Consider the following 21,698-nt stretch of genomic DNA (forward strand, 5'->3'; position numbering starts at 1 on the left):
CCTCATATGTGGTTTGGGTATACCACCTAAGTAATATTGAATTGTGGCCAATGTTTTGAAATCAGGCTGCATTTTCATTTGGAAAGTCTCATTCTGCGGTGAGGATATTCGTCTTAAATCGTCTGGCACTGATTGAGTGTCTTTACTTGTTTCCTTAGGGTTTGTTGGTTCATTTGGAGACTCCTACATACTCTATAGCTTACTTTCGAAGCAATTTTGGGAAGTGGATGAGTATATGGATCATTCTTAAGAACCGTTTCTCTCATACTCAATAGTAATTTTAGACGATAACTCTGGGGTGGTCTGACCTGGTACAGAGCCAATACTAGCCGTAGCAACATCGGATGAAGGAGTCAGGACGTCCTTTCTAAACTCCATCTTGCTGATCTTCAGTTTTTGTGTCTGTTGGTCGCACATGTTCTTACACAAGATTAGGGTCAACATCTCAGGTAATGGAATGGTAAAAGGACCTACTTCCTCGATGCTACCCTTGACAAGGTATTTTATCACTAACACTTGCTCCTTTTGCCCTAGACGAATTGCGCGTGCAATGGCCTGGTTTTCAACAGCGGGATTCCATTGCGGCTCTACAATGAAAACCCTATTTACCGATTTGAGGTTTAATCTGCACCTCATCAGCTTGTAATTCTTGACAAGATAGATGAAAAAGAGGAACAAAGACATACCCAAATGCTCCCGTGCCAAAAGTCATCACCAGAACAGGCTTTTCCCTGGTGGAATCGAAATTATCAAGAGTCTTCTGGCGTTCGGATAAGGGTGTCTTGCCATCAATACGTGCATATTTTATTTTAGCACTTTTCAAATGTTCCCCCACGAGATCCAATGTCCTTGTCCAACAGGAAAATATGATACTGGGTTATGGTTAGACATCTAAACCTAAAACAACCGATGAGAAAGTCATCAATACCTCTTGGTAGAATTCATATCTTTTCGAAGGTCGGATACAAGCATCGTCATCTTCGATGAGAAGCCGCTTGGTCTAAAATAGCCATCATATTCATTCTCCGCATCTATTGACTGCCGGGATCGGTGGCAGGTATCTTTTCTTGAGGAGAATGGTGTAGCTTTCTGAAATCTACATACCGGACAGTTGGGTCGTATACTCGGGTTTGACGGACTTTCTGTGACTGGGAAGCACTCGAGACACAGAACATGTTTGCAACTCTCTGCGTATGCGGGCAGACTTTCTGGGGAAAGAAATGGTAACACAGCTGTACATATCAGGCAACGAACGAGGCTATCACGAGTGAATGAGCAGATAGGGTCCTCCTCCTCATCAAGGAGCATCTTTTTCCAGGAGAAAGGATGTTGATGGGTTCCATGGTTGCAAAGACGACGAAGCTGTGTATACAACTGAAACATTCCGGAAACTTCATGCTCATTGTATTCACCGACTTTTTGGAGGATATGACGTTGGATTGCCTTTTGAGTATCTTTATACTGCTTGGCTTCATCTGCGGTAAACTCGACGACATGCGTCTCCTCTCGCCGACCTGGAAGACCTACTCTTTCGATAGTGCGGCGTAGGCATGTTCCTTCCAGAAGGAGGGCAAGTCTTTCAGTAGCTCTGTGCTTTGTTGATCTCACCTCAAATGGATTGGAAATGTAATAGCGAAAGTTTCCTAGGTGGTGGAATGGTCTTGCTTGCATGAACTTCAGTAGTGCTCCAAGGTCATTTAAGCTGTTTTGAATTGGCGTGCCTGATAGACACCACCGAAGTCTCGCTGAAAGATCAATTACTGCACGATGGAAAGTCGTGGCTTGTCGCCGGATCATGTGGGCTAGGTATCAATAAGTATCTATCACAGGATATCTCCTCATGGTTAAGCTTACCTTCATCTAGGATCACACGATACCACTCAATATCATGAAGAGGACTCTCGTTGTCACCACTGTTTCTCATGCCATGCTCTTTGGCAAGTGTATTATAAGTAGTAATAACAATGTCAAAATGACCCATATTGCTCAGGCGTTTCTTTCGACCTTTACCATGATATTTAAAGATCCGTAAGCTACCGGCCAAGTGTCTGAGGTATAACTGTTAGCAACTGCTCGGTATCAGAACAGGAAATCTTACTCCTGTATTTCTCTGGTCCACATAGTAATCAGAACTGAGACCTTATCAGCCACTATCCTCTATGCTGTTTCCCGAGAAATAAACTTACCATCAGAAGGCACAATGACCAGAGTTGCTCGGCAACGTCTTTTTGCCATTGTATCTTCTGGGTGTGTCTTTTGTACTTCTGCCCATTGGCGTGCGTCATCAAGTGTCTTTTCAATCAACACCAAGGTGGTCAAAGACTTTCCCATTCCCATCTCATCTGCAAGGATACCTCCTCCGCTTTCATCAGGCAATTCATTTTGTGTAGCTTTGGTGATGGTGTGCCGATACCTAAGAGAAATAAGCCTCGAATTGTCAGATCGTAGTGACTATTGTACCTTTGCCCACCTTCGACGATATCTGGCTGCCATAGGCGGTATTTGTCGGGTATATCTCCAGTCTCTCGCTGTAGCATAAAGACCAAAGCTTCTTCTTGATGTCTTTTGTATTGAGGATTAAATGTTAACCTTGGAACAATGTGGAGTGCCTTTAGTTTGCAACTCACTGATATAATGCTCTATTCAAGCCTTCACTCCCTCTAACTCCACGTAGCTCATCCGACCTTGTCAAGGAATTCCAGACTCTAGCGATAGTCCGCTGAAAGTCTTCGTTTTGTTCTGAAGGAACAATTGAAGATCCGGCATCGTTTTTTGACTCGTCCTCCTCTGTTTCCGATTCACCCAATCCATCTAACTGTAAAATATGGGGATTATCGTATCTCGTTCCCTTGCGGCGCTCATTGGGAACCTGTAGGAAAAGGCCCTTTTTCGACAGCTCCTGCCCCACTCGGTCACGAGACGCTTCTGACCCGTAGACATTGACGTCTACACGGATAGCTGTGTCCTTTTGAGCACGTCGGAGAGCCTCACTTAGGCTTTGTAGATTGACTACAGCATCGAGCTCAATAACGAGGGCCCGGACCATATCATTCAGTCCGCGTTCCATCTTTTCGCTGAGGTATCCTAGTTGTTTGCCATCTGTGAACTTGAGGAATAGTTGTTGTTCAGTCAGTTGTATCCCGGTAGTGTAAACCTGAACAGAGGAGCCACCAGCTCTAAGGTCTTTGACTTTCTTCGCTATTTCTGTGCCCTGTCCCACAAGTTTGACCTTCTCGTTGTAGAACTATGAATCTGTGAACACAAGCTACTGCTTAAGGAAATGTATACACATCAGAGAGAGGGCAAGACCAACCATCCCATAGCAGATGAGCTCTGCTGACGCAGAAGTTTCAGCATCTAATATCGGGAGCTGACCATGATCTCCTGGCTCACCAAGGAAGCTGATGGTAGGTGTCGAGTCAATTGTCATCGCATGACCAGACTCTGCCTGTAAATTCCAGCTCGGATCAATGTCAAGAGACAGGCCATCTAAGCGCGAAATCGACATGTCGTTTGACAGGTTCGGAAAGGAATGATGATCCGTCCGGATGTAAAGCTCAGGCTGGAATGACGGGTCGGGAGCCAGGAAGTGATTTCCAAAAGGACTCGATTGACTTTCTTCAAATGAGTCTAACGAAATGCTACACTGGTTGGAAACACCTACACAAAGTGCTCGAATTCATAATCTAGCGTTGTCTCTTGCGAAAAGGGGCGTGCCCGTCTATCTCCAACATCATCTCCATCGTCGGGGTTAAGCAGTCGCTTGAGCGACGACATAGGTTGTAAGTGTCCGAGAACAGACTCAAAAATTTTATTTCAGACTTATGAGCAGAATGCGTCGATTTCGTATTATACTAATCTTCGATATTCGGCCTGAATTGGGCAGTCAGTTGTCTCATAACTGACTGATGGAGTCGATCAGTTGTCCACTTTCCCAGATACAACTTTCTTAATTTGTCATTGACTCAATGAGCAACTCAAAACCAAATTCCCCAGGATACTAAAATTGCAGTGCATTAGACTATAATTGCAATGGTTGGGTGACAAGGCTGAATCCAGAGGCAAGGCTAGACATGCTGCTCCAATCGCAGGAGATAACGCGGCCAGACAAGTGGTCGTACAAGGATACAGTTGTTTGCAAATGCAGTGCACGCTTTATAAATTATTCCGTCTCAGGTTTCTGTAACGAGGCTGTACGGTATATTTGATAACTAGCTGTTCTGCATTCGTAATACAGACCCCGTTATTTGGTCATGTTGGGGCCTACTATCCGCTAGGACGCACAGCTGAGATGGCTCCAAATCTAAACGTCATCAATTTGGGTTATCTGGATTTCTGCAACGGCACCTAAGGCCAACGAAACCGAACTAGGGAGAACATAAGACGTGATAAAGGAAACAAAAGGTTTCTCGGCCCTTGGGTATTTCAATACCGTCCAGCAAGCGCATCGCAAAGATGCAAAAACAATGCGGAGTCTTAGGCCACTTTCACCCCACAATGAGCCCGTCAACACGGTCCGAGGACCGGCTATAGGTATTCCCAAACGTCTCATCCTCACCAACATATATCCTATACGTTGTCCTCGCAAATTCTTCCGCGTGATTGGCGAGAACGGCTGCTTCAACGCAATACATGCGGCAAAGGATCATCCAACAACTAACAAGACTCTCCGTCATCAAGCCCCATCTCTTGACAGGTAACATTTTGCCAGGTGTATGCGGAAGTTGTCCACCTCAATCACGTAGCTGGGCGAATTCAAAGTCTTCAACGCAATTCCAATAGCTTCCCGCGGCTGACTGCCCGTGGCGTGCACCACCGCCAAGGACAAATATGCTTTCCAGGTCCCGAGACGTGGTACTTTAGAAGTTGGCCGGCCGATATGTTTTCTCAAACACAAGAATGATACTTTCGATTTTAGCGATCGTGGCGCTTCGTGTCCGGGTGTGGGATAGGGATTCAAAGGCCTTTGCCAAATCACCCGTGAGTCGTCTCCGCTTCGAGATCACTATTACTTGTTTCGTTGAGATCCTGACAGATAACGCAGCTGCATTGAAGCGCCCAGTTCTCCACGTCTAGGATTTTTTTCTCCGTGTCATGGTTCCAGGGTGCTTTGTACCAGAATGTGAGCTCCGTATTTGCAGGGAGATCTTGTGCGGCGCGGACCACCATCATATCCCCGATAAAGGAACGGTGAGTGTTGGTGTCGCAGGATAAGCGTCACAGGACTCTTGAAATTTTCGGAGGTGGTAAAGGGCCTGAGATTTACGAAATAAAGCTTTCTCGGAGGAGCCGTTGTTTGACAAGGCCGGCTCGACATCACGAAGAGCTGCGTCGAATTGGTGAGTGTGGAGGCAAGCCAGAGCGCGATTGAGCCTAATATTAATGTCTACTTTGAGAGTCGGGGAGGAATCTAGGGCCTTGGAGTAACTGTACCGTGGTATACTTGTCTTCTCACAACTATCTATTCAAAGTGTACCAGTCAATAGCGAGATGATACACAGCCTTGTTGAAGAATCCATTCCTGTTTGTCTTCCAGGAGTCAGCAGAAGCGTGATCCTTTAGCCAACCTCTCCATACCGACGGCACGAGAGAGTCATGGTCTGGGATGAACTTGATATCGGAGAGGTGGCCAACTCGTAGACTATAGTCTCCGTCAGCCATCATCTTCAAGTAAGGCTCCTTTGTAAGCATCACTGTTCCTTCAACAAGTCGGATATCACTAGCAAGATCTTTTCCCTGGTTATATAGCTGCAGCATGAGGACATCTCCTTTCTTATCCTCCGCCACGGCCATGATCGCAGTCATTCTATCCGTTGGGATGACTGCTCTCACCAGAATGTACGAACCACGATGATGAGTCTCAAAGGTAATATACCTGATCATGACCTTCTTCAGGTCACTTAACGCTGCAATGGAGGAGTGATAGGCACAAAATAGGAGCGAAGACCATGCGGATCCACCGCTCTGCTATTGCCCGTCATTTGGAGAAACATGAACTGCGATATGATTTCGACGCGAGACTTGGTCGGCTCGGGAGTCTGGCCCTTACGAGAGTAGGCATTTTGAAGAGTTTGCTTTTGTATCTGCGGGATCTGTAGGTGTTCAGATACGTGTGAGACGTCATGGGTGTCCATCTTGTGTTTCTAATCAGGAGAAAATTGGCATAACTTGGTCTTTGATTACTCTGTCTGCTGACAGAAATAATGAGCACAGTCATTGTTAGTGGTGCTCCACCTAGTTGCATCCCGCACAACTCTAAGTTAGGGGCTCTATTGTAAATGCAGGATGGCAAGACAGAAACACCAGGATGTTGTTGATAGTTTGTACCTTACTATCATAGTAGTGATTAGGTCTGTCATAGCCAATAGGGCTGGGTACGGACAATAAACTTGAATAATAATAATAATAATAATCATAGTAGTGAGTTTGGCAGGTTTGCATGGACCGTGTATTTTTACGGTGTATTGGGAGTTTCAAATGACCTATCACAATATTTTAAGGACATTATTTTACAATAAATTACAGTTAAGAAAACTGGAATATTATTAATCCGGCACTTTGCCTGATCAAGGTTAGAGTGACACATAAAAAGCAATTGAAATGAGTAAAAGCGCGCACTGTTTTTGCAACCAACTGTACTCCGTACTCAAAGGGCCAAGGATCCTATTAAGGGTATCTTTCTTCCACACTCATGGTCTGGTTGAAAATACTAGCCTCATTAGCCCTCCAGTATTCGTTTGTTATAACCCTCTAGGAAGCTAAAGTTGCAGTGCAGTCTCCTTCAACTGCAGTGGAAGATGGAGGCATCTGATTCCTCTGTCTCCACCATCTATCTATCTACGTTTGATTAATGCAAGTTCAGACTTCAGAGTTGATTGATTTGTAAACTACCACATAGTATCCCTGAATGTATCATTCAAAGACAGGGTGAATAAATAATATGAGCCAAAACGCCCGAGCTGAAGTTACCTTCCCTCATGAACTAAAATTGTAGTGCATGTGAACAATGAACATGGGCCGTCTTGCTTGTCTCATGGATTTGAGGAAATAGTGATCATTAAGATGTTGTAGCTGAGCATCTCGTTGTCTTTGATTGGCGTTGTAGCTATCCAAACCTCCCTCTGGAGCTAAAATCGCAGTGCAATGTGCGATTACCACGTGATCTAGAATCATTCTGCCGGGCGGAGTAGCTGGCGCCGGGGACCTACTCTCGAATCCCAAAAGTGAAGAAGCCTCAAAGGACGATTGTGATATCCAATATCCCGACTTATCACGTCTTCTTCTTGTCCGCCCAGCATGTCCGACGCCAAGATCCAGTAAGTGATCTGTTTCTTTCTTGCATACAGGCTAGCTGGCTATGGTCGGCGCGATCAACTATTCGGTCCGATAGCTGTTGGCTACTATGCACTTCTATCGTATGAACTTATACCTATGAACTACTTGCGCTAACCTTCTGTTACTGTCGCATAGGGATCTTTTGAACAAGCCTCGCAGCGAGCTTACGTATGTCATCTTTCCTGTTCCATCATTGAGCTTCAATCTTATGACGGCCCAACTACTGCTGGCGATTCCATTACAATCCAGCAACGTGTAACCTAGACAAGCAGTATACTGATCATTGGAATACAACAGTGAATATGAGGTCGGCCTCGTCGAAGAACACGAGCTCACAGCCGGACCCCTGTCACTCCTTCAGACTGCCACCCGAACCCACACACAAGTCCTCATCTCATGCCGCAACAACCGCAAACTTCTAGCTCGAGTAAAAGCTTTTGATCGTCACTGCAATATGGTTTTGGAGAATGTGAAAGAGATGTGGACGGAAAAGCCCAAGGGCGGTAAAGGCCGTGGTGTTAATAAGGATCGTTTTATTAGCAAGATGTGCGTTCCTTTTCCCGGTTATTGGGCAAGTTTGTGTATGTGTTTTGCTGACGGAGATATAGGTTCTTACGAGGCGATTCGGTAATTCTTGTCTTGCTCAGTTAAATTATCCTTTCGGTTCTTCTTCCGCTTCGGTCTCGGTCCCGGTCGTTCTTCAGTTCTGGAAAGCTTCGATGTCGACATGGATGTTTTCAGAAGGAGATCTCCGGAGGAACGTCGTCGTCATTGTGGCATACCAAGACACATCAAATGCAACCATCAGCGTTTACATATGTATCCTAACATGGACTGGTATGCTTTCAGCTCATCTTGCTGGATACGATCAATCAGTCTTCATTCCTAAGACATCGAACGCCGACAATCGAAATCGAATGAAGAATAGAATAAAGACTAAATCTGGCATGTGTGTTTACGGACCTAGGGATTAGGCGGATACTCTAGAAGCGAAATGCTGGCGTTTGGGATTGTGTTCCTTTATACTCATTTAGGGACGAATTGAGTCTCATTATTCATGCAGTGTGTGATTAGATATATACCAATGAGACGGGCCTGCGTGAGTCGACAAAATAGAGAATCAAAGGTTTGTAGGAGTGATGTTATCAAAATTGATATCACATGACCCACTAAGATAAATAACATCAACATCGACAACTCAATCATGAAATGCTCAATAAAACTAGAACAATATCGCTCAACTGGAAATGGCCCGAATAACCAAAAACAACTAGTAAAAACATGACCGCATAAAGTCAAAGATTTTGTCGTCAACATCAACAATATGCATTATTATAACTCCTCAGCAAGACCGGTCAAGAACTTGGCCAACCCATAAGCACCAGGATCACGAACCTTACCCAACCACTCTTCTTCACTGCCCACATACACGGCCCGACCAAGACTAGCTTTGAGGTGCTTGGTAGCTTCAGTACCGTCCTCAGCCGCTTTAGCTGCAGTCTTGATGTCCGCCGTCTCGGCCAAAGTATCGCAGAACGGCACCAGGGCATCAATCAGCGTACGATCACCGACCTGTGCAGGCGTATATTGAGACAACGCGGTAACAGCGTGTTTCAAAGCATGACCCCAGATCTTGGCGTTGACTTGTTGCGCTGACCCAGTGTTGTCCTGGGCTCTGAGACCGTTGACAAGAGAATTCAAGAAAATGGCGTAAATTGCGCCAGAGGTTCCGTCCATATTGGCTTCAACGGCGTTGACAAATTTATCGACAGTGAGGACGACATCGTCGGTTATGTTGTCGCCTTGGATGACTTTGAGGATGGCTTCTGCGCCGCGTTTGAGGCCTGCACCGCAGTCGCCGTCACCGACGATGGTGTCGAAGCGAGTTATTTCAGGTTCGGCGGCAATTATGCGGCTCAGACCTGATGTAAGGGCTTTCTTAAGAACGACGGGGTCGACTGTGCCACGTTAGTAGATGGGTTTCACGACAGGTTGGAGAGAGAGCACCTCTAAGGTTACTTGGCTGGTCTTGACTCAGATCAACCTTTTTGAATTCAACAGGTCCGTCAGAAGCATGCTTTTCCCAGGTTGATGGTTGGATGGGAGCAGCCCAGCCAACGGCCTCGGTGGGAGCATCAAGAAGTTCAAGCAAGGATTTACCAGCACCCAGACCGGAATCAACAAGCTTCAAAAGCGAGATACTGAAACCGAGGCCGTTCAGACTGGTCAAGTATGTTCCTTGCAATGTACGGACAGGCTTAATGTCATATTCCGTGGCAAGTTGTTTTGAAACTTCGGCAGTGATTCCGGCCAATTCAAGGGTGCTGACACCACCCAAATTGTTGATCAGCAAGACAAATTTGTCGCCCAGTTGACGAGTCATCCAGGCCCGGTCTGGGTCGTTATGGTCTAGCAGTTGCAGGAGCATGGTTTTGACTAAGGTGGGTAAATCGGCGGACTTCATGCGATGCGAACCGGGTTCGTTATGGATACCCATGCCTACTTCGACTTCGTTTTCGGGTACGAATTCGGTCATTGGATCGCGGCCTGGTACATGGACGTGTTCGAGAGAAGAGCCTAGGGTTACTGTATTTTCGGCTGATAGTCGTGCAATACGGTATACTTCTTCCAACGAAGCGCTACAATCATCAGCACATTCCCTCTTACCGGAGAAAAGAAAGGAGAGCCATACCCAGTTTCGGCCAATGCACTGGCAATCTTCATAACCAAAATACCTCCAGCAAGGCCACGTCGACCGACCTTCCCACCCCTCGCACGCCCAACACCGACATCGTCACCAATAGCATAAAACTCAGCCGGCCTGCCAGCAGCCTTTGTCTTTTCAGCCGCCATACCAAAATGCAGCACATCTCCTGTATAATTCATGGGGATAATTAAAACACCCTTTTCAGTCTCCAGACGTTCCAGAGTCGCTCTACTGATTTGCTCGGCTGAGGGAGAAGCAAAGATTGTTCCTGCAACGGCAGCAGTTAAAAACCCTTTCCCGACGTAACCTGCAAAAGCAGGTTCGTGACCGGAACCACCGCCGCTGATGACAGCGACATTGGATTTGTTGTATGTCTCAGGACGGCGGAAAATGATTTTGTTTTCTTCGTCGAAGGCGAGCGAGGGGTTGGTGATGGTCAGAGACCGGAGGGCTTCGATGACCAGGGAGAAGGCGTCGGAGAAGAAGTGTTTTGCTTTTAAGTATTAGCTTCTCTTTCGTTTGTCCTCTTGAAAGTAATACTTACAAGACATGATGGATGTCTAAAGGTGAATTAGGGGATATGTAGCCCAAAACAAGCGATTACCACAGCCGACCTTCACCAACTTATATATGTATATTTATGCGCAATCGGATATAGAGCCTCCAAAGCAACAATCCACAACAAAAGAGGGGGCAAAATAACGTGGCAGAGGGAATATATTTATCCTGGTCGGATAGTTACCTAGCTAGTAAGTATATGTACCCCAGTAGAATGGTATTAACCACGGCAAAATAAGTTTGGGGTCGGGGTAATCGCCGAACAGCTCCGTATTGGGATAAATTGGAAAAGGCGGGGAGTCCCCGAGCTTTCTAAGGCTGTTCTGGATCTTGTGAAGTGGAGAAGCTGTTATACAAGAGATGGATGGGTTCTATGAGTCCTGAATGATGGATTAGTGTTTGTTTCTTCACTTTTCTGTCTGTGCAATCTATGCAAAAAGGCTAGGCCGGTATCGACCATAAACAAGAAAGGGAAATGACAAGTGACTGCCTGGTCTGTCTAACAGTGTCTGCTGTCTGAGTACAACATGGGAAGACCACAAGGTATTCCCCGCAGCTAAGACATTTGCCGGGAAGAGCCATATCCATGCTCACATGGGAGACAAAACACTCGACTTTTAGAGCGGCAGACACGAGTTCTTGTACCACTTACAGCGAAACAGGCGTGGGGGTTCAATTGAGGACATTGAAGGAATACTAGATGCGTGACCGAAGTGCAATACAGCGCATCTTGCGCCAGTATCACAGTCGAGAAGCGTGGGGGACGACGTGGGGGGTAGAATCAACGCAGAACAGGCAATCGATACCGAATAGTTGAGGACAGAGATCACAAATGGTAGGACATAGCAACGAAGGAAGAAACTGTGGGTTTGATATACAACGAAAACAGACATACCTGTAGTAGAAGAAGCCGGGAGAAGAGTATATCTTCCTACAGCATGCTGTCTTTGAAAACAAAGAGAAGAAAGAGCAATTGATTCGAAGACCAAAACCCTAGAACAAACAAGGAATCACAAGCTACTTATACTCGAAACACCCCAATCTGTTGATCATAGTATCTCATACTGATATACTGATATCAGGAGCTCTATCAAGCAAGGCACCTAACCAACCACATTCTAGAAGTATGATTAAGCAAGCATCCCGTCGAACCATATCCTCGGATTCTCCATAATTTCAGCCTAGAGTATCATTTCTTTTTCAATCAGCTTTTTTCTGCTGCTCACATGGACATCTTTTGATGTTGAATCTCTCCACATTATTCTCCGCTCGTGGGGCTGACTACATAGTAGGTTATTTAAATTGATCGATTTGGTACGGAGTACGTAGGAATCAAGTCGTTGAGCCTGGGCCAGACTTACATAAAGATACTATCGGTTCGGCAACTAGTTATTAGGTATGAAGGACAGGAAAAAGATGAATCAAGTGATTCCGCTGTAGGTGGACCGTCATCACGGCTTTCTATTTCTGGACATTCCGGGGTAGTTGTCCGGAGTCACAAGGAGGTTCTAGATTTGTATGAACACAGCTACTTCTAATCAATTTAGATGTACGTAATTGTATTTCTGAGTGACCTCAACACAAGGCAGATTGTTGTTTTTCAAGTAAAACGAATTATTATCTGGGCTTTATGATACATAGTTATAGGGTAGATGTAATCAGAATACACATGTCTAGTTTATTTACCGATCCGCTACACTAGACTATCATCATTGGACAGTTTCTACCCCAACAACCGGGGTAAGCGGTATTGAATGTGTATTAATACATAGATCAAAATTACAGAGATTAACTCCTTCCATGCATGCTGAAGAACAACCTTGGAAACACCGGTTCCGAAAACTTCTAGTTACGCCTTCTCGGACCCATGAATCAATACGTACAATGATTCTCGGATACCGTATTCCCGGATAACTTATTCGGAGTTCCCGATTATGCTAACAGGTAGTGCTCGGAGCACGTCGCCTAGATGATAGATGGATATCGGCGTTGCTCCGTGTTTACCAGCTTTAACCGGCCGAGACAATCTTATACATTCATTTGCTGTCAAAGAATTATTTCATACATCTGTCTAATTCGTTTCAAAGAGACCGTTCATTCTTTCGTCCGCTAGCCGTGACTCCAGGTTTGTGCATCTATGTCTATGCTAAGTAACTGTACCGATTTCCTTCTTCGCGCTCCATGTAATCCTTCTCGATGAGTCTGGCAACAGTTAGCATTCCACTTTTTGCAACCGAGAGAGGGGTGCAAAAAGACATACTTTTCAATGTTCTTCTTGATTTCCGCCGGCTCTAAAACACCGCGACTACGAGTCGCCTTGATCACTTCTGCGACCAATTCGGCATGCGTAATGGTCTTGCGGCTCTTCATGATACGTACAATCGCCGCTTGTGTCTCGTAGTGCCGGTCAGCCGCAACTCGTTCGTGCGTCGTCTTGTTTTCTTCTTTGGTCTCCTTGAGTTGGATCTGGTTGATTTTGATGCGCATCTTGGGGTCTTGGAAGGCGTTGTTGTAGGCAAATTGGTCAGTTTCGTTGACGTCCTTGCCCTTGGGTTTCTTGGTGAGTACGCGGTACTTGGCGCATGCGAGTGATTGCAGGGTTCGCTTGAGCTCGCGATCAGCTGGAAGATGTTAGCATTTACTTATCAACAAATCGATTTAGGGTGGCGCATACACAATCCCGTGGCTTCTTTGATCTGGCCATAGCTCAATGTCTCCCCTTCGGACACATCATTGAACAACAACAGTACAATCGCTTGGAATGAGCTGACAACAATCTCCTTGTTACCATTGTCGAATCGTGACCGCAGCTGACAATGTGCTAATTGATGTTTCCAACTAAGTTTTCGTCCATTGTGTTTGGTATGGTAGTACTGCTCAAAGTCGGAAATTGCTTTGGCTATGTCCGGTGGAATTCGAACGAGGACATCAGGATACGTGGGCCATGCAGCAGCTGATAACACATTGACTGAGAGATCCAGATTGAGTTTGTCGCGCCTCTGTGATTTATAAGCATTGTAAGAGCTCATCTCGTCCCTGGCCAAGTCCATATCCCGAAACATGGCCTCGAGGTTGTGAGTGAAGCTAGAACCGCATTCTACAACCATTATGTTAGTTAAGAAAAGGAGTAAAAAATACCATGCATACCTGTCTTTAGTCGAGCCAACATGCTCTTTTCTGCATCGTCACTCGCACTTCGACCCATAAGTAACCGTCTAGCAAGATCATTCTTGTAGAACGCTTCAAACACCGCTTTGCCGTGCACAAATCTGAACAAATCCAGAACCTTATCCAATTGCTTGTTGATCTCCGTATCTTCGTCGGCCAATTCGGTGTCTTCTGCTTGCTTGCCGATCACCTTGAGACCACCCTTAAGCAGCATATCCACATATTTGGCGATCATTTCTCCTGTCTTAGAGTTGTCTGTACCCCAGCTGGCCTCCGTTTTCTTGGTCATGTTCATGAAATGCTCAAATGCTTCGCGAAGCGTATGGCCGAGTGTCTCGTCTTTATGAAAGGATTCTGTCCATGTATCGTCCAGTTTTTGCTTGAAATTGAGCAATCGGACAACCATTTCAGCTTCTCGCTCTGTATCAAAGACTATAGTCGCGCCTTGCTCCTCGATGTATTTACTAAACGCTGGCTTCAATCTGTCTCCGAGCTTGACGCGTTCCAACAGCGAATAGATCCGTTCCAAAGCATGCTTGTTCTCAGTTGTCATCAGACCCTTCAAATCAGACTCTGACAAAAGTATATACTCTTTATCCCTCACCAGATACTCATCGAAAAGTGCCGACAAGCTCTGCTGGGTGTTCCGATTCAACGCATATAGTTCACATTGAGTCAACTCCTGCTCTATGAGACGGTGACAATTCTCTGCGTAATTCCCGAGATACCGGATTTGTGATTCTTTCTTTGACCACGTCTTGAGAAACTCCTCAGATTCGGAAAGGAAGAGACGTTCAAAGTGACGCGTATAGACACCAAGATCGTGGAACAATGATATTGCTTTCCTCAAAAGATCCGAATCAGCTTGTGACTTATCTTCTGTGCTAGCTCTATTGGCTGCAATTAAATCGCAAGCGCCTTGAAGAATCTTTGGCTTCAACTCTTCGTTAAGGAAAATATGAGTCTGAAATTGATTCAGTCCCATCTCGTTGATAACAGGGTAGTCTTTTGAATGAAGTAGAAACGACTGATCAAGATAATAGAACATCCATCGAATCGTGACCTAGCGCACAAGTCAACTTTCAATTTATATGTCACATCTTAACTCATTCCCTACCAGCTTTGTGTTCCATACTGCCCACGCATCGACCACAGCCCGTAAGGTATCAATATTAGACGCATTCTTTGTCTTATCCACCAGGTTCTGTCGTAGATTGTCGACTATATAAGTCTTGCATCGCTCCTGCAGCTTCTTTGCAAGCGACTCTGCTCGACCTTGACGACAAACATTCTCGGCACCTTTGTATAATTCCTCAAGCGAAGCAGCCGGCTTTCCTCCGTCAAAGATTGTATCCAATGTAGCCGACAACCGTGTCCAAATATCATCAAAATATTCGTCCTGGTTCAGCCGCGGTCCTGAGCGAAGATTCTTGACAACCAGTCTTTTCGCTCCTGTATGTGGTGTGAAATTGCTCGGTCGCGACACAACAGTAGGCCCACCAATCTTCTTTGAAAACTTCTCAGCCGCTTTGGGAGACTGGGAACTCGTCGAGAAGTTATACATCTTATCTGCTGAACTCAACTTGTCCCTACTACTTCTGCTCGGTGAGATCGAAGTTCGAAGGCGTTTCGCTGACGAGGACGATTGCTGCTGCTGATTGCCGCTACTCGAAAAAAGCTCGGAGATATTCCTCTGTTGTAAGTCTTCGTGAACAGACTTCCTTTTCCCGGCGGCCCCGCGCTTGCTGCTCTGGTGTCCGCTCGGCGTTGGATTTTGCTGCATCTACCCTAGCTCAATATCTCCTACGGGAGATGGAGATGGAGTCAAACGTGAAGCAGAGGGCGAAAAACCTGCGACACAGGTTTATGACATGAGAGCATCGAGGATCGTCGTTACCGAGTGGAAAATCGATTATGGGATACTCGAACGATTCGTGGTTGAGCGATGGCGGATGAAATTGTAGAAGGAGTGAGGTGTTGGAGATGGAGAAAGACGAGCTATGTAGTGACGGAGATAAGATAGGCTTATTTGGCCGCTCCCCACCCAAGCGTTTGGCACAAAGCACAATTTCAACAAGTGGAAATATCATAGCTAAGTGTATCAATTCAAGTGTCTCCGGTTATTAACATATTCGCTCTCAAATCTACTTTACATTCGCAACAGAATCAACTAGCTGGCTACTAAGCAAACAAACTCCATCCAATGACTTTTGTATATCGCTGATATCCCTGCCCCAACACCGGCGGATGACCGCAAAAATTCATTGAGAGTTAATCCTAGGAGAAGACTTTTGTTCCTGTGATTTTCAATTCTTGGTCTTCGAACTATATGGAGCGAATTAGCACATTGCCAGTCGATAGCCAAAGAGTTTCATTACATACCTCGACAAAGCCGGCTGCAGTGATTAATGCCACATATGCCTTGACCAAGTTTTGAATCACCTTGCAATGATTCGAAGATACTTCGCCGCCTATCTTGGCAGAGCGTTTGAATATACCAACCATACTCGACCTGTTTTCCGTAAGGAAGTTCCGTGTCTGGTCCATAATCTGTTCGTTATGGACACTCCGTGAGAAAACAGCTGAAACAATGACCCGCAACATTGAAGCAAGAAGTTCGTAGTAGTTTCGTAGAGCATCCGGATTATCCATATCTAAGTTCGTTAATTCCATAATCTCCCCCGGCTAAGAAAGCGTAACTCACCTATACCAATATCAGGGTCCGCGGCGAAAAGTCGGGACTCACGAATCGCCGCAAAGAGCCCAGTGTTCAGTACCAGAGTCGCTCCAAGCTTGGTTTGACAAAGCTTCTGAAGTAAGGACAGCAGTGCATGATAGTAAGATATCAAAAGAGGTATGTCTAAAGTGATTTTCAGCCAACTGTGAGCTCGTGGGATCGAATGAAAAATGTGCTTGTTTGACATACCATGGGCTTGGGCATCTCGGAATTCCGAGGATAAAGTTTTAATAGAGTCCAAGAACATATTAAGATAATTGGACTGCGAGATAGTCTCTGCCAAAAAATGCGAATGCTCCTGTGCATCCAATTCGGCAAGTAGATTCAAAAGAAGGATTGCAGAGACTTTGCAGGTATCTTGCCCAGCATAAGCATCATCGCTGACAGCTTCTACCAGCGAGACACCAGAAGCTTTGACGGCTAGCTGGCATTGACGTCGCAGGTTCTGATGGATAGAGCCAGGTGTCGTCGTGATGCGAGAAATGTAATGGGCACAGATATTATAGAAAGATTCACGCAGTGAAACATCTCCTATCGATGAGCATATGCCACGAATGCTTATTTGTACTAGTTGATAAAGTTTCTCGTCAATCAAATCGCCTCCACGACCTTGGTGGCTTGGTGATAATGAACTGTCGAGTTTACTTATCAAAGTCTCGGCTAGCTGCGCTAGCTGGATTGCTTCAGCTACATTATCAACCATGGCACCCTCAAGTTTTGGCGTGATTAAACTGATTGCTTGAAGGATAAATGTTCTCCTGCGGCCCTCTTCCATATCGCAGGAGATGGCCATCGTTGTCACCAATTCGGCCCACGACCGGATTGCAAGGTACCGATTGTAATGTATTTGCCTTTCCATATTTGTGACACGAAGGAAGTCCGTCAATTGTTCTGCTTCCAACTTAAATTGCTCCTCTTCTTGTGACCGTACTTGGCTCCCCCCTGTGAGTTGCTTCTTTCTCAGTTCGATGAGTTGCTGTGCTGCATCAAGGTCATAGAGAACGACAGAGCTGTCCGGCTGCTCTTTGGCGCAAATGTCAAAATCGACCCCCTCAAGATAATGTAGTTGAGGAATTGGAAAACCATGCGATAACTTCAAGTCTGCAAAGTCGAAGAGATCAAACACCGTAGCATGAGACAATGTCTCTCCGTTTTCGACAAGAGACATGCCGAGTAAAGTAGAAAGCACATCAAGCTGCAGTGACTGTGAACCAAGCTTCGAAGCTGCCCTGACCTCGGTAGTTGCATATTCATACAAAAGACTTCTATATGCCAAGAATTCCATGAGCCCACTTGAGGAAGGTGAAAGCCAGAACTCCGGAGCTACGGAGGGAAATCCGTCCCAGATTGTGTTGAAATTGATGATGGGTTGATTAGCGAACGAGAGCATCAAGAAGCGATTCATGCGGAGCTCAGTCAAAACAAAGGCAGATGATAATTTGGACGACCAAAGGTGTTTGAGAACTTGGAAAGCCATTCGTTTAGAATGAACCGCCCATGACAAGATGTTTCCATCAATATCAGTAGGATACGTTTGTATAAATTCGATGACGGAGTGAAGCAACGACATGCCCTGGGCGAAAAGACCCTCTGAATTCACATCCAGTGTATTACTAACACAAGAGAATCCAAGAAGTAAATGAGCGATATTGGGTCTATCCGTGATCGTGGCAAGACAGCTATCGAGTAAAGCTAACAGTCCATCTCGAATCAAGTAGCCGGGGGAAGTAGGACCATGATCTAGCTCCCTTGGATCTGGTTGCATTTGATAAACTAAAGGTCGAGAAACCACATCGGCATCAACTTCCGTACTTAGAACCTCCACAATCCGATTTGGTGACTTCCATGTCATCAGACCCGTCGCTGCAGATTTGTTGAGTTTCCTGGAGCTTGACAGTTTCTGTAGAAGAGACATAGAATGATGAGTGAGTACTTGATGGCCTGTTCCACAGTAGAGGCATAAAGCCGGTATAATATATAGGTTGTTCAAGATGCTGTCCTCAAAAGAGGCGAGAGCTGAATTAGCGACTGTCACCTTGTTTGTAACTCCTTGATTTCTGAGCACCGGTCGCACAATGTTCAGGTAGGTGGACTGATGATTTAAAATCAGGTTCATCACCTCGAGGGTCTTCTCTAATGATTGTACAAGGACTGACTCAGAATGCGCTCTTAAGACCTCCGACGGGTCCTGTTTAGCTGATAGAAAAAGAGTCTTGAGCACGTCCTCGTTGAAAAGCCACTCGAAAACTCGTGCAAACGGATGAAGGCGGATATAGTTGTTCAGATCCGATGAGTTTATGCCTGTTTCTAAGTTAGCTGAAGGTTGGTGCGCAATGCCTACTAGGTCCTCATTGAATGTTGTCAGACAAGTCGCTATGAAATTAAGGCAATTTAAGGCAAGTAGTCTCCCCTGCGAGTCGGGAACATCTGGGACTTTGCGCGCAAAAGCATGACCTAGGACGAAATCGATGTACGGTTCAATGCCGGGCATCCGGTACGATGCTCCCAATGCCTCTGGAAAGGGTAGGGCTAGTTGTTTGTCTGGACGATCGAACACCGGTGTAACTAAGGTGTGGACCAAGTCAACGAAGCAATTCGTTTGATCAAAGCTCTCACCAATTTTCTGAAATGCATGTCTCTCATGCCACGCCGGTTGATTCGACAAAATTGGCGCCTTTGTAAGTCCAGAAGCATTTGCTGCGGCTCCAGAAATCCATTGATCTAACGCTAGCCACATGTCGTTTCCATGACTTGAAGTGCGGTCTGTCATCAATGCCTTGAGTGTGCTGAACGCGCTTGCTCGAAGATGCGTGGGAATAGAGCCACTGCATAGCGTTAACAATGTGCTAACCACATTATAGCTAGGGTTTCCTAGCAAGTCGTTCCGGATTTCTTTGTTTTGTTTGGACAAATGACCGATGAGCTGAAGATAGCAAGTAAGCATTACAGGACTCTCCGGTTCGTTCATCTCGATATTTTCTGCTTTTCGTGTATGAAGTACGTGACTTGATGTTGAGGGTTTCTCGGTCACTTTTGTCGCGTAAAGCTGAAGCTCAGCAAACATTTGGGCCCAGTTCATTGATGGTGAGCGTCTGAATTTAACAGACGTTTGCTTGTCTTCTTCAGAGAGAAATTTATGCGCCGAAGCTGCGTTATCCTCGCCTTCTGAAATGGAGCATAGCATCTCACAGAAGGCACTAACACGTGGGACAGTCTGGCGCTTTGATGCCCATTGAACGAAACCGTACAAATTACCATCTGGATCGGCCCAGAATTCTTGTGCGGGGTCATGACGACCTTCAAAAGCGAATGCCATGATCACCAGGAACGTTTCCAAGTGCGTGCGCGCTTCCAAGACGCCCCGGTGTAAACTGGAACTGAGTCCATCCCGAAGCGCAGTTATTTGGTCGAGACGCTGAGCATCTTCGTCTGCTTTCAACATCCGAACCGCATTTGGCATATTGGCAATGCATGATTCGGTGAACGTATCAAAATGCTCCATCAAAAGAGGTTTCATAAAGTCTGATACGGAGTCTGCCTCGAATACAGAGGCTGGGCTGTCCTTCAACAAGAGGTTCACGAGTTCATTTCGGGCTGGGTGACTCCATTCGTCATTTTGAACACTCGCACAAACGGCGAGCATAAATTCGAGAGCACCCTCATCCAAGCACACCTTGAAAAGTGTGGTACGCTCTTCTGCTTCCTTATCGAAATCGACGCCTTGCAATGGCGATGCTGGTCCCGAATCGAAATACCAACCGCTGTAAACCGATAACCACAATGAGATCACAGCAGCATGAAGCGGGACCAAAGCCCATGTACTATTATCCTTTTTAGATATGATGGCCAAATGAAGGCTTCGAGCCTCTCGTTGCGTACCCGATCCGCTTGGAGAACCATATTGGATGAGCGCAGCAATAATCGCAGGAAGGTAGTGCACCAGAAGCAGATCGACTCGCTCGATTTTGCGCATGCGATCCAAAAGAAAGCGAAGATCTTCGGACGATGTGTATGTTCCTTTAAAGAGGTAGCAGAGGGTGGCACCTAGAGACTCGTGTTGTTGCATCAGGCTTGTGCGTTGGTGTTCAAAAGCTTCCGTAATATCTGCATCCTCGGCCTGGCCAACGATCGAGATCTTTTGTATCTGGTCAGCAATGAGAGTCAACCACTTTTCTATATCTTCCATAGTTGCCAGGCATTTCCTTGCAAAAAGAGACGCGTTGCGAAACGTTCCTTCCTTTGTCTGCAAAATATGACCAACCATATTCTGCATTAACTCTTGTATTTCCTCTCGCTCCACATCAAAAGACTCTTGGAAAATCAGACGCAAGCATTCGAGTAGGAAATGTCGACGTTCGTGAAATTTTATAATCGCAGCAACCAGTGGCGTTCGATCGAGCTGCTGAGCTGCCTCTTGCGCCGCCATGAATAGCCCGGCTGCTTCGACTTCGTCCAGATTCAATGCATCGGCAAGCTGCAATGTATTTTGCTGGAAGTCCTCGTTGATCGCATATTCTACATTGTCGATCTTTACTTTGCCTAAGCAGGATTCCCTACTGGTCAGTATTGACTCAATTCAAGTCTGAAAAGCTCGCCTCACCTGAGAGAACGGATTTGCGACTATTATCATTCTTTGATGGCTTATCAAGAAGTGTGCGAAAGTCCTGAAGGTGAGATTCTAGCTCAAAGCAGAGACGTTCAATGTTGACCATTGAAGGCTCTGTGATGGCGGAGAGGTCTTGAAACAGGCCGCGCAGACCTCCCGCAGAATCGATGCCATCCATATTCCTGCGAATTTTCAAACCAGAAAACAGGATGACTAAAAATTGAGAAGCGATAGCCTGGCTGGCTTGTTCAGCTTGTCCCAAGCTGTTTTGGTTGATGTTTTTGCTTTGGTTGACGGTTGACGCGGGCAAAAAGTGTTAGGCGGAGAGAGCACCTTCCCAGGGTGGAGCTTCCCTTATTTAAGGCTTGGTGCCTCAGGAACCACCTGCATAAACAAAAGCTTCCATCTGATATCACAAAATTCACAACTCAACTTTTTCTACTGCTACCTTTTCGTCTAATCACACATTGTATATTCATCTCAAGCGGTGAGAGGGTCTGCATGCTGAAAAAAATCAACAGCCCATTAGCTTGAATAGCTAACTATATGATGCCCTCTCCATGTGCTTATGATGGATATGTACGGAC

The 21,698-nt window shown here is 45.8% G+C and overlaps 5 protein-coding genes across 5 annotated transcripts, besides 1 other annotated feature; 1 reads left to right on the forward strand and 4 right to left on the reverse strand.

Moving 5' to 3' along the window:
• Positions 1 to 246: 246 nt before the first annotated feature.
• On the reverse strand, positions 247 to 3,508 carry TSTA_064090 (helicase, putative; the record flags this gene model as incomplete). Its single annotated transcript, XM_002340286.1, has 9 exons — positions 247 to 625; positions 687 to 872; positions 929 to 1,802; positions 1,855 to 2,048; positions 2,099 to 2,132; positions 2,187 to 2,413; positions 2,461 to 2,562; positions 2,628 to 3,244; positions 3,314 to 3,508. 9 exons carry the CDS (start codon positions 3,506 to 3,508, stop codon positions 247 to 249), a joined length of 2,808 nt encoding a protein of 935 aa, XP_002340327.1.
• A 1,949-nt stretch (positions 3,509 to 5,457) lies between these two features.
• TSTA_064100 (TPR domain protein) lies at positions 5,458 to 6,134 on the reverse strand (the record flags this gene model as incomplete). Its single annotated transcript, XM_002340287.1, has 2 exons — positions 5,458 to 5,906; positions 5,948 to 6,134. 2 exons carry the CDS (start codon positions 6,132 to 6,134, stop codon positions 5,458 to 5,460), a joined length of 636 nt encoding a protein of 211 aa, XP_002340328.1.
• Positions 6,135 to 6,392: 258 nt separating this feature from the next.
• Positions 6,393 to 6,420: a microsatellite.
• Positions 6,421 to 7,236: 816 nt separating this feature from the next.
• Positions 7,237 to 9,234, forward strand: TSTA_064110 (small nuclear ribonucleoprotein SmD2, putative). Its single transcript, XM_002340288.1, has 4 exons — positions 7,237 to 7,316; positions 7,471 to 7,503; positions 7,633 to 7,881; positions 7,944 to 9,234. The coding sequence occupies exons 1-4, from the start codon at positions 7,297 to 7,299 to the stop codon at positions 7,984 to 7,986; spliced, it is 345 nt and encodes a 114-aa protein (XP_002340329.1). The 5' UTR covers positions 7,237 to 7,296; the 3' UTR covers positions 7,987 to 9,234.
• On the reverse strand, positions 7,936 to 10,593 carry TSTA_064120 (dihydroxyacetone kinase (DakA), putative; the record flags this gene model as incomplete). Its single annotated transcript, XM_002340289.1, has 4 exons — positions 7,936 to 9,293; positions 9,343 to 9,974; positions 10,028 to 10,535; positions 10,587 to 10,593. The coding sequence occupies 4 exons, from the start codon at positions 10,591 to 10,593 to the stop codon at positions 8,668 to 8,670; spliced, it is 1,773 nt and encodes a 590-aa protein (XP_002340330.1). The 3' UTR covers positions 7,936 to 8,667.
• Positions 10,594 to 12,611: 2,018 nt separating this feature from the next.
• TSTA_064130 (nuclear pore complex subunit Nup192, putative) lies at positions 12,612 to 21,289 on the reverse strand (the record flags this gene model as incomplete). Its single annotated transcript, XM_002340290.1, has 9 exons — positions 12,612 to 12,802; positions 12,861 to 13,221; positions 13,275 to 13,697; positions 13,748 to 14,831; positions 14,886 to 15,545; positions 16,151 to 16,422; positions 16,473 to 16,628; positions 16,695 to 21,044; positions 21,106 to 21,289. 9 exons carry the CDS (start codon positions 21,287 to 21,289, stop codon positions 12,742 to 12,744), a joined length of 7,551 nt encoding a protein of 2,516 aa, XP_002340331.1. The 3' UTR covers positions 12,612 to 12,741.
• Positions 21,290 to 21,698: the final 409 nt, after the last annotated feature.

This window comes from Talaromyces stipitatus, genomic scaffold (genome assembly GCF_000003125.1).
Source record: "Talaromyces stipitatus ATCC 10500 scf_1105507295523 genomic scaffold, whole genome shotgun sequence".
NCBI classification, from domain to species: domain Eukaryota; kingdom Fungi; phylum Ascomycota; class Eurotiomycetes; order Eurotiales; family Trichocomaceae; genus Talaromyces; species Talaromyces stipitatus.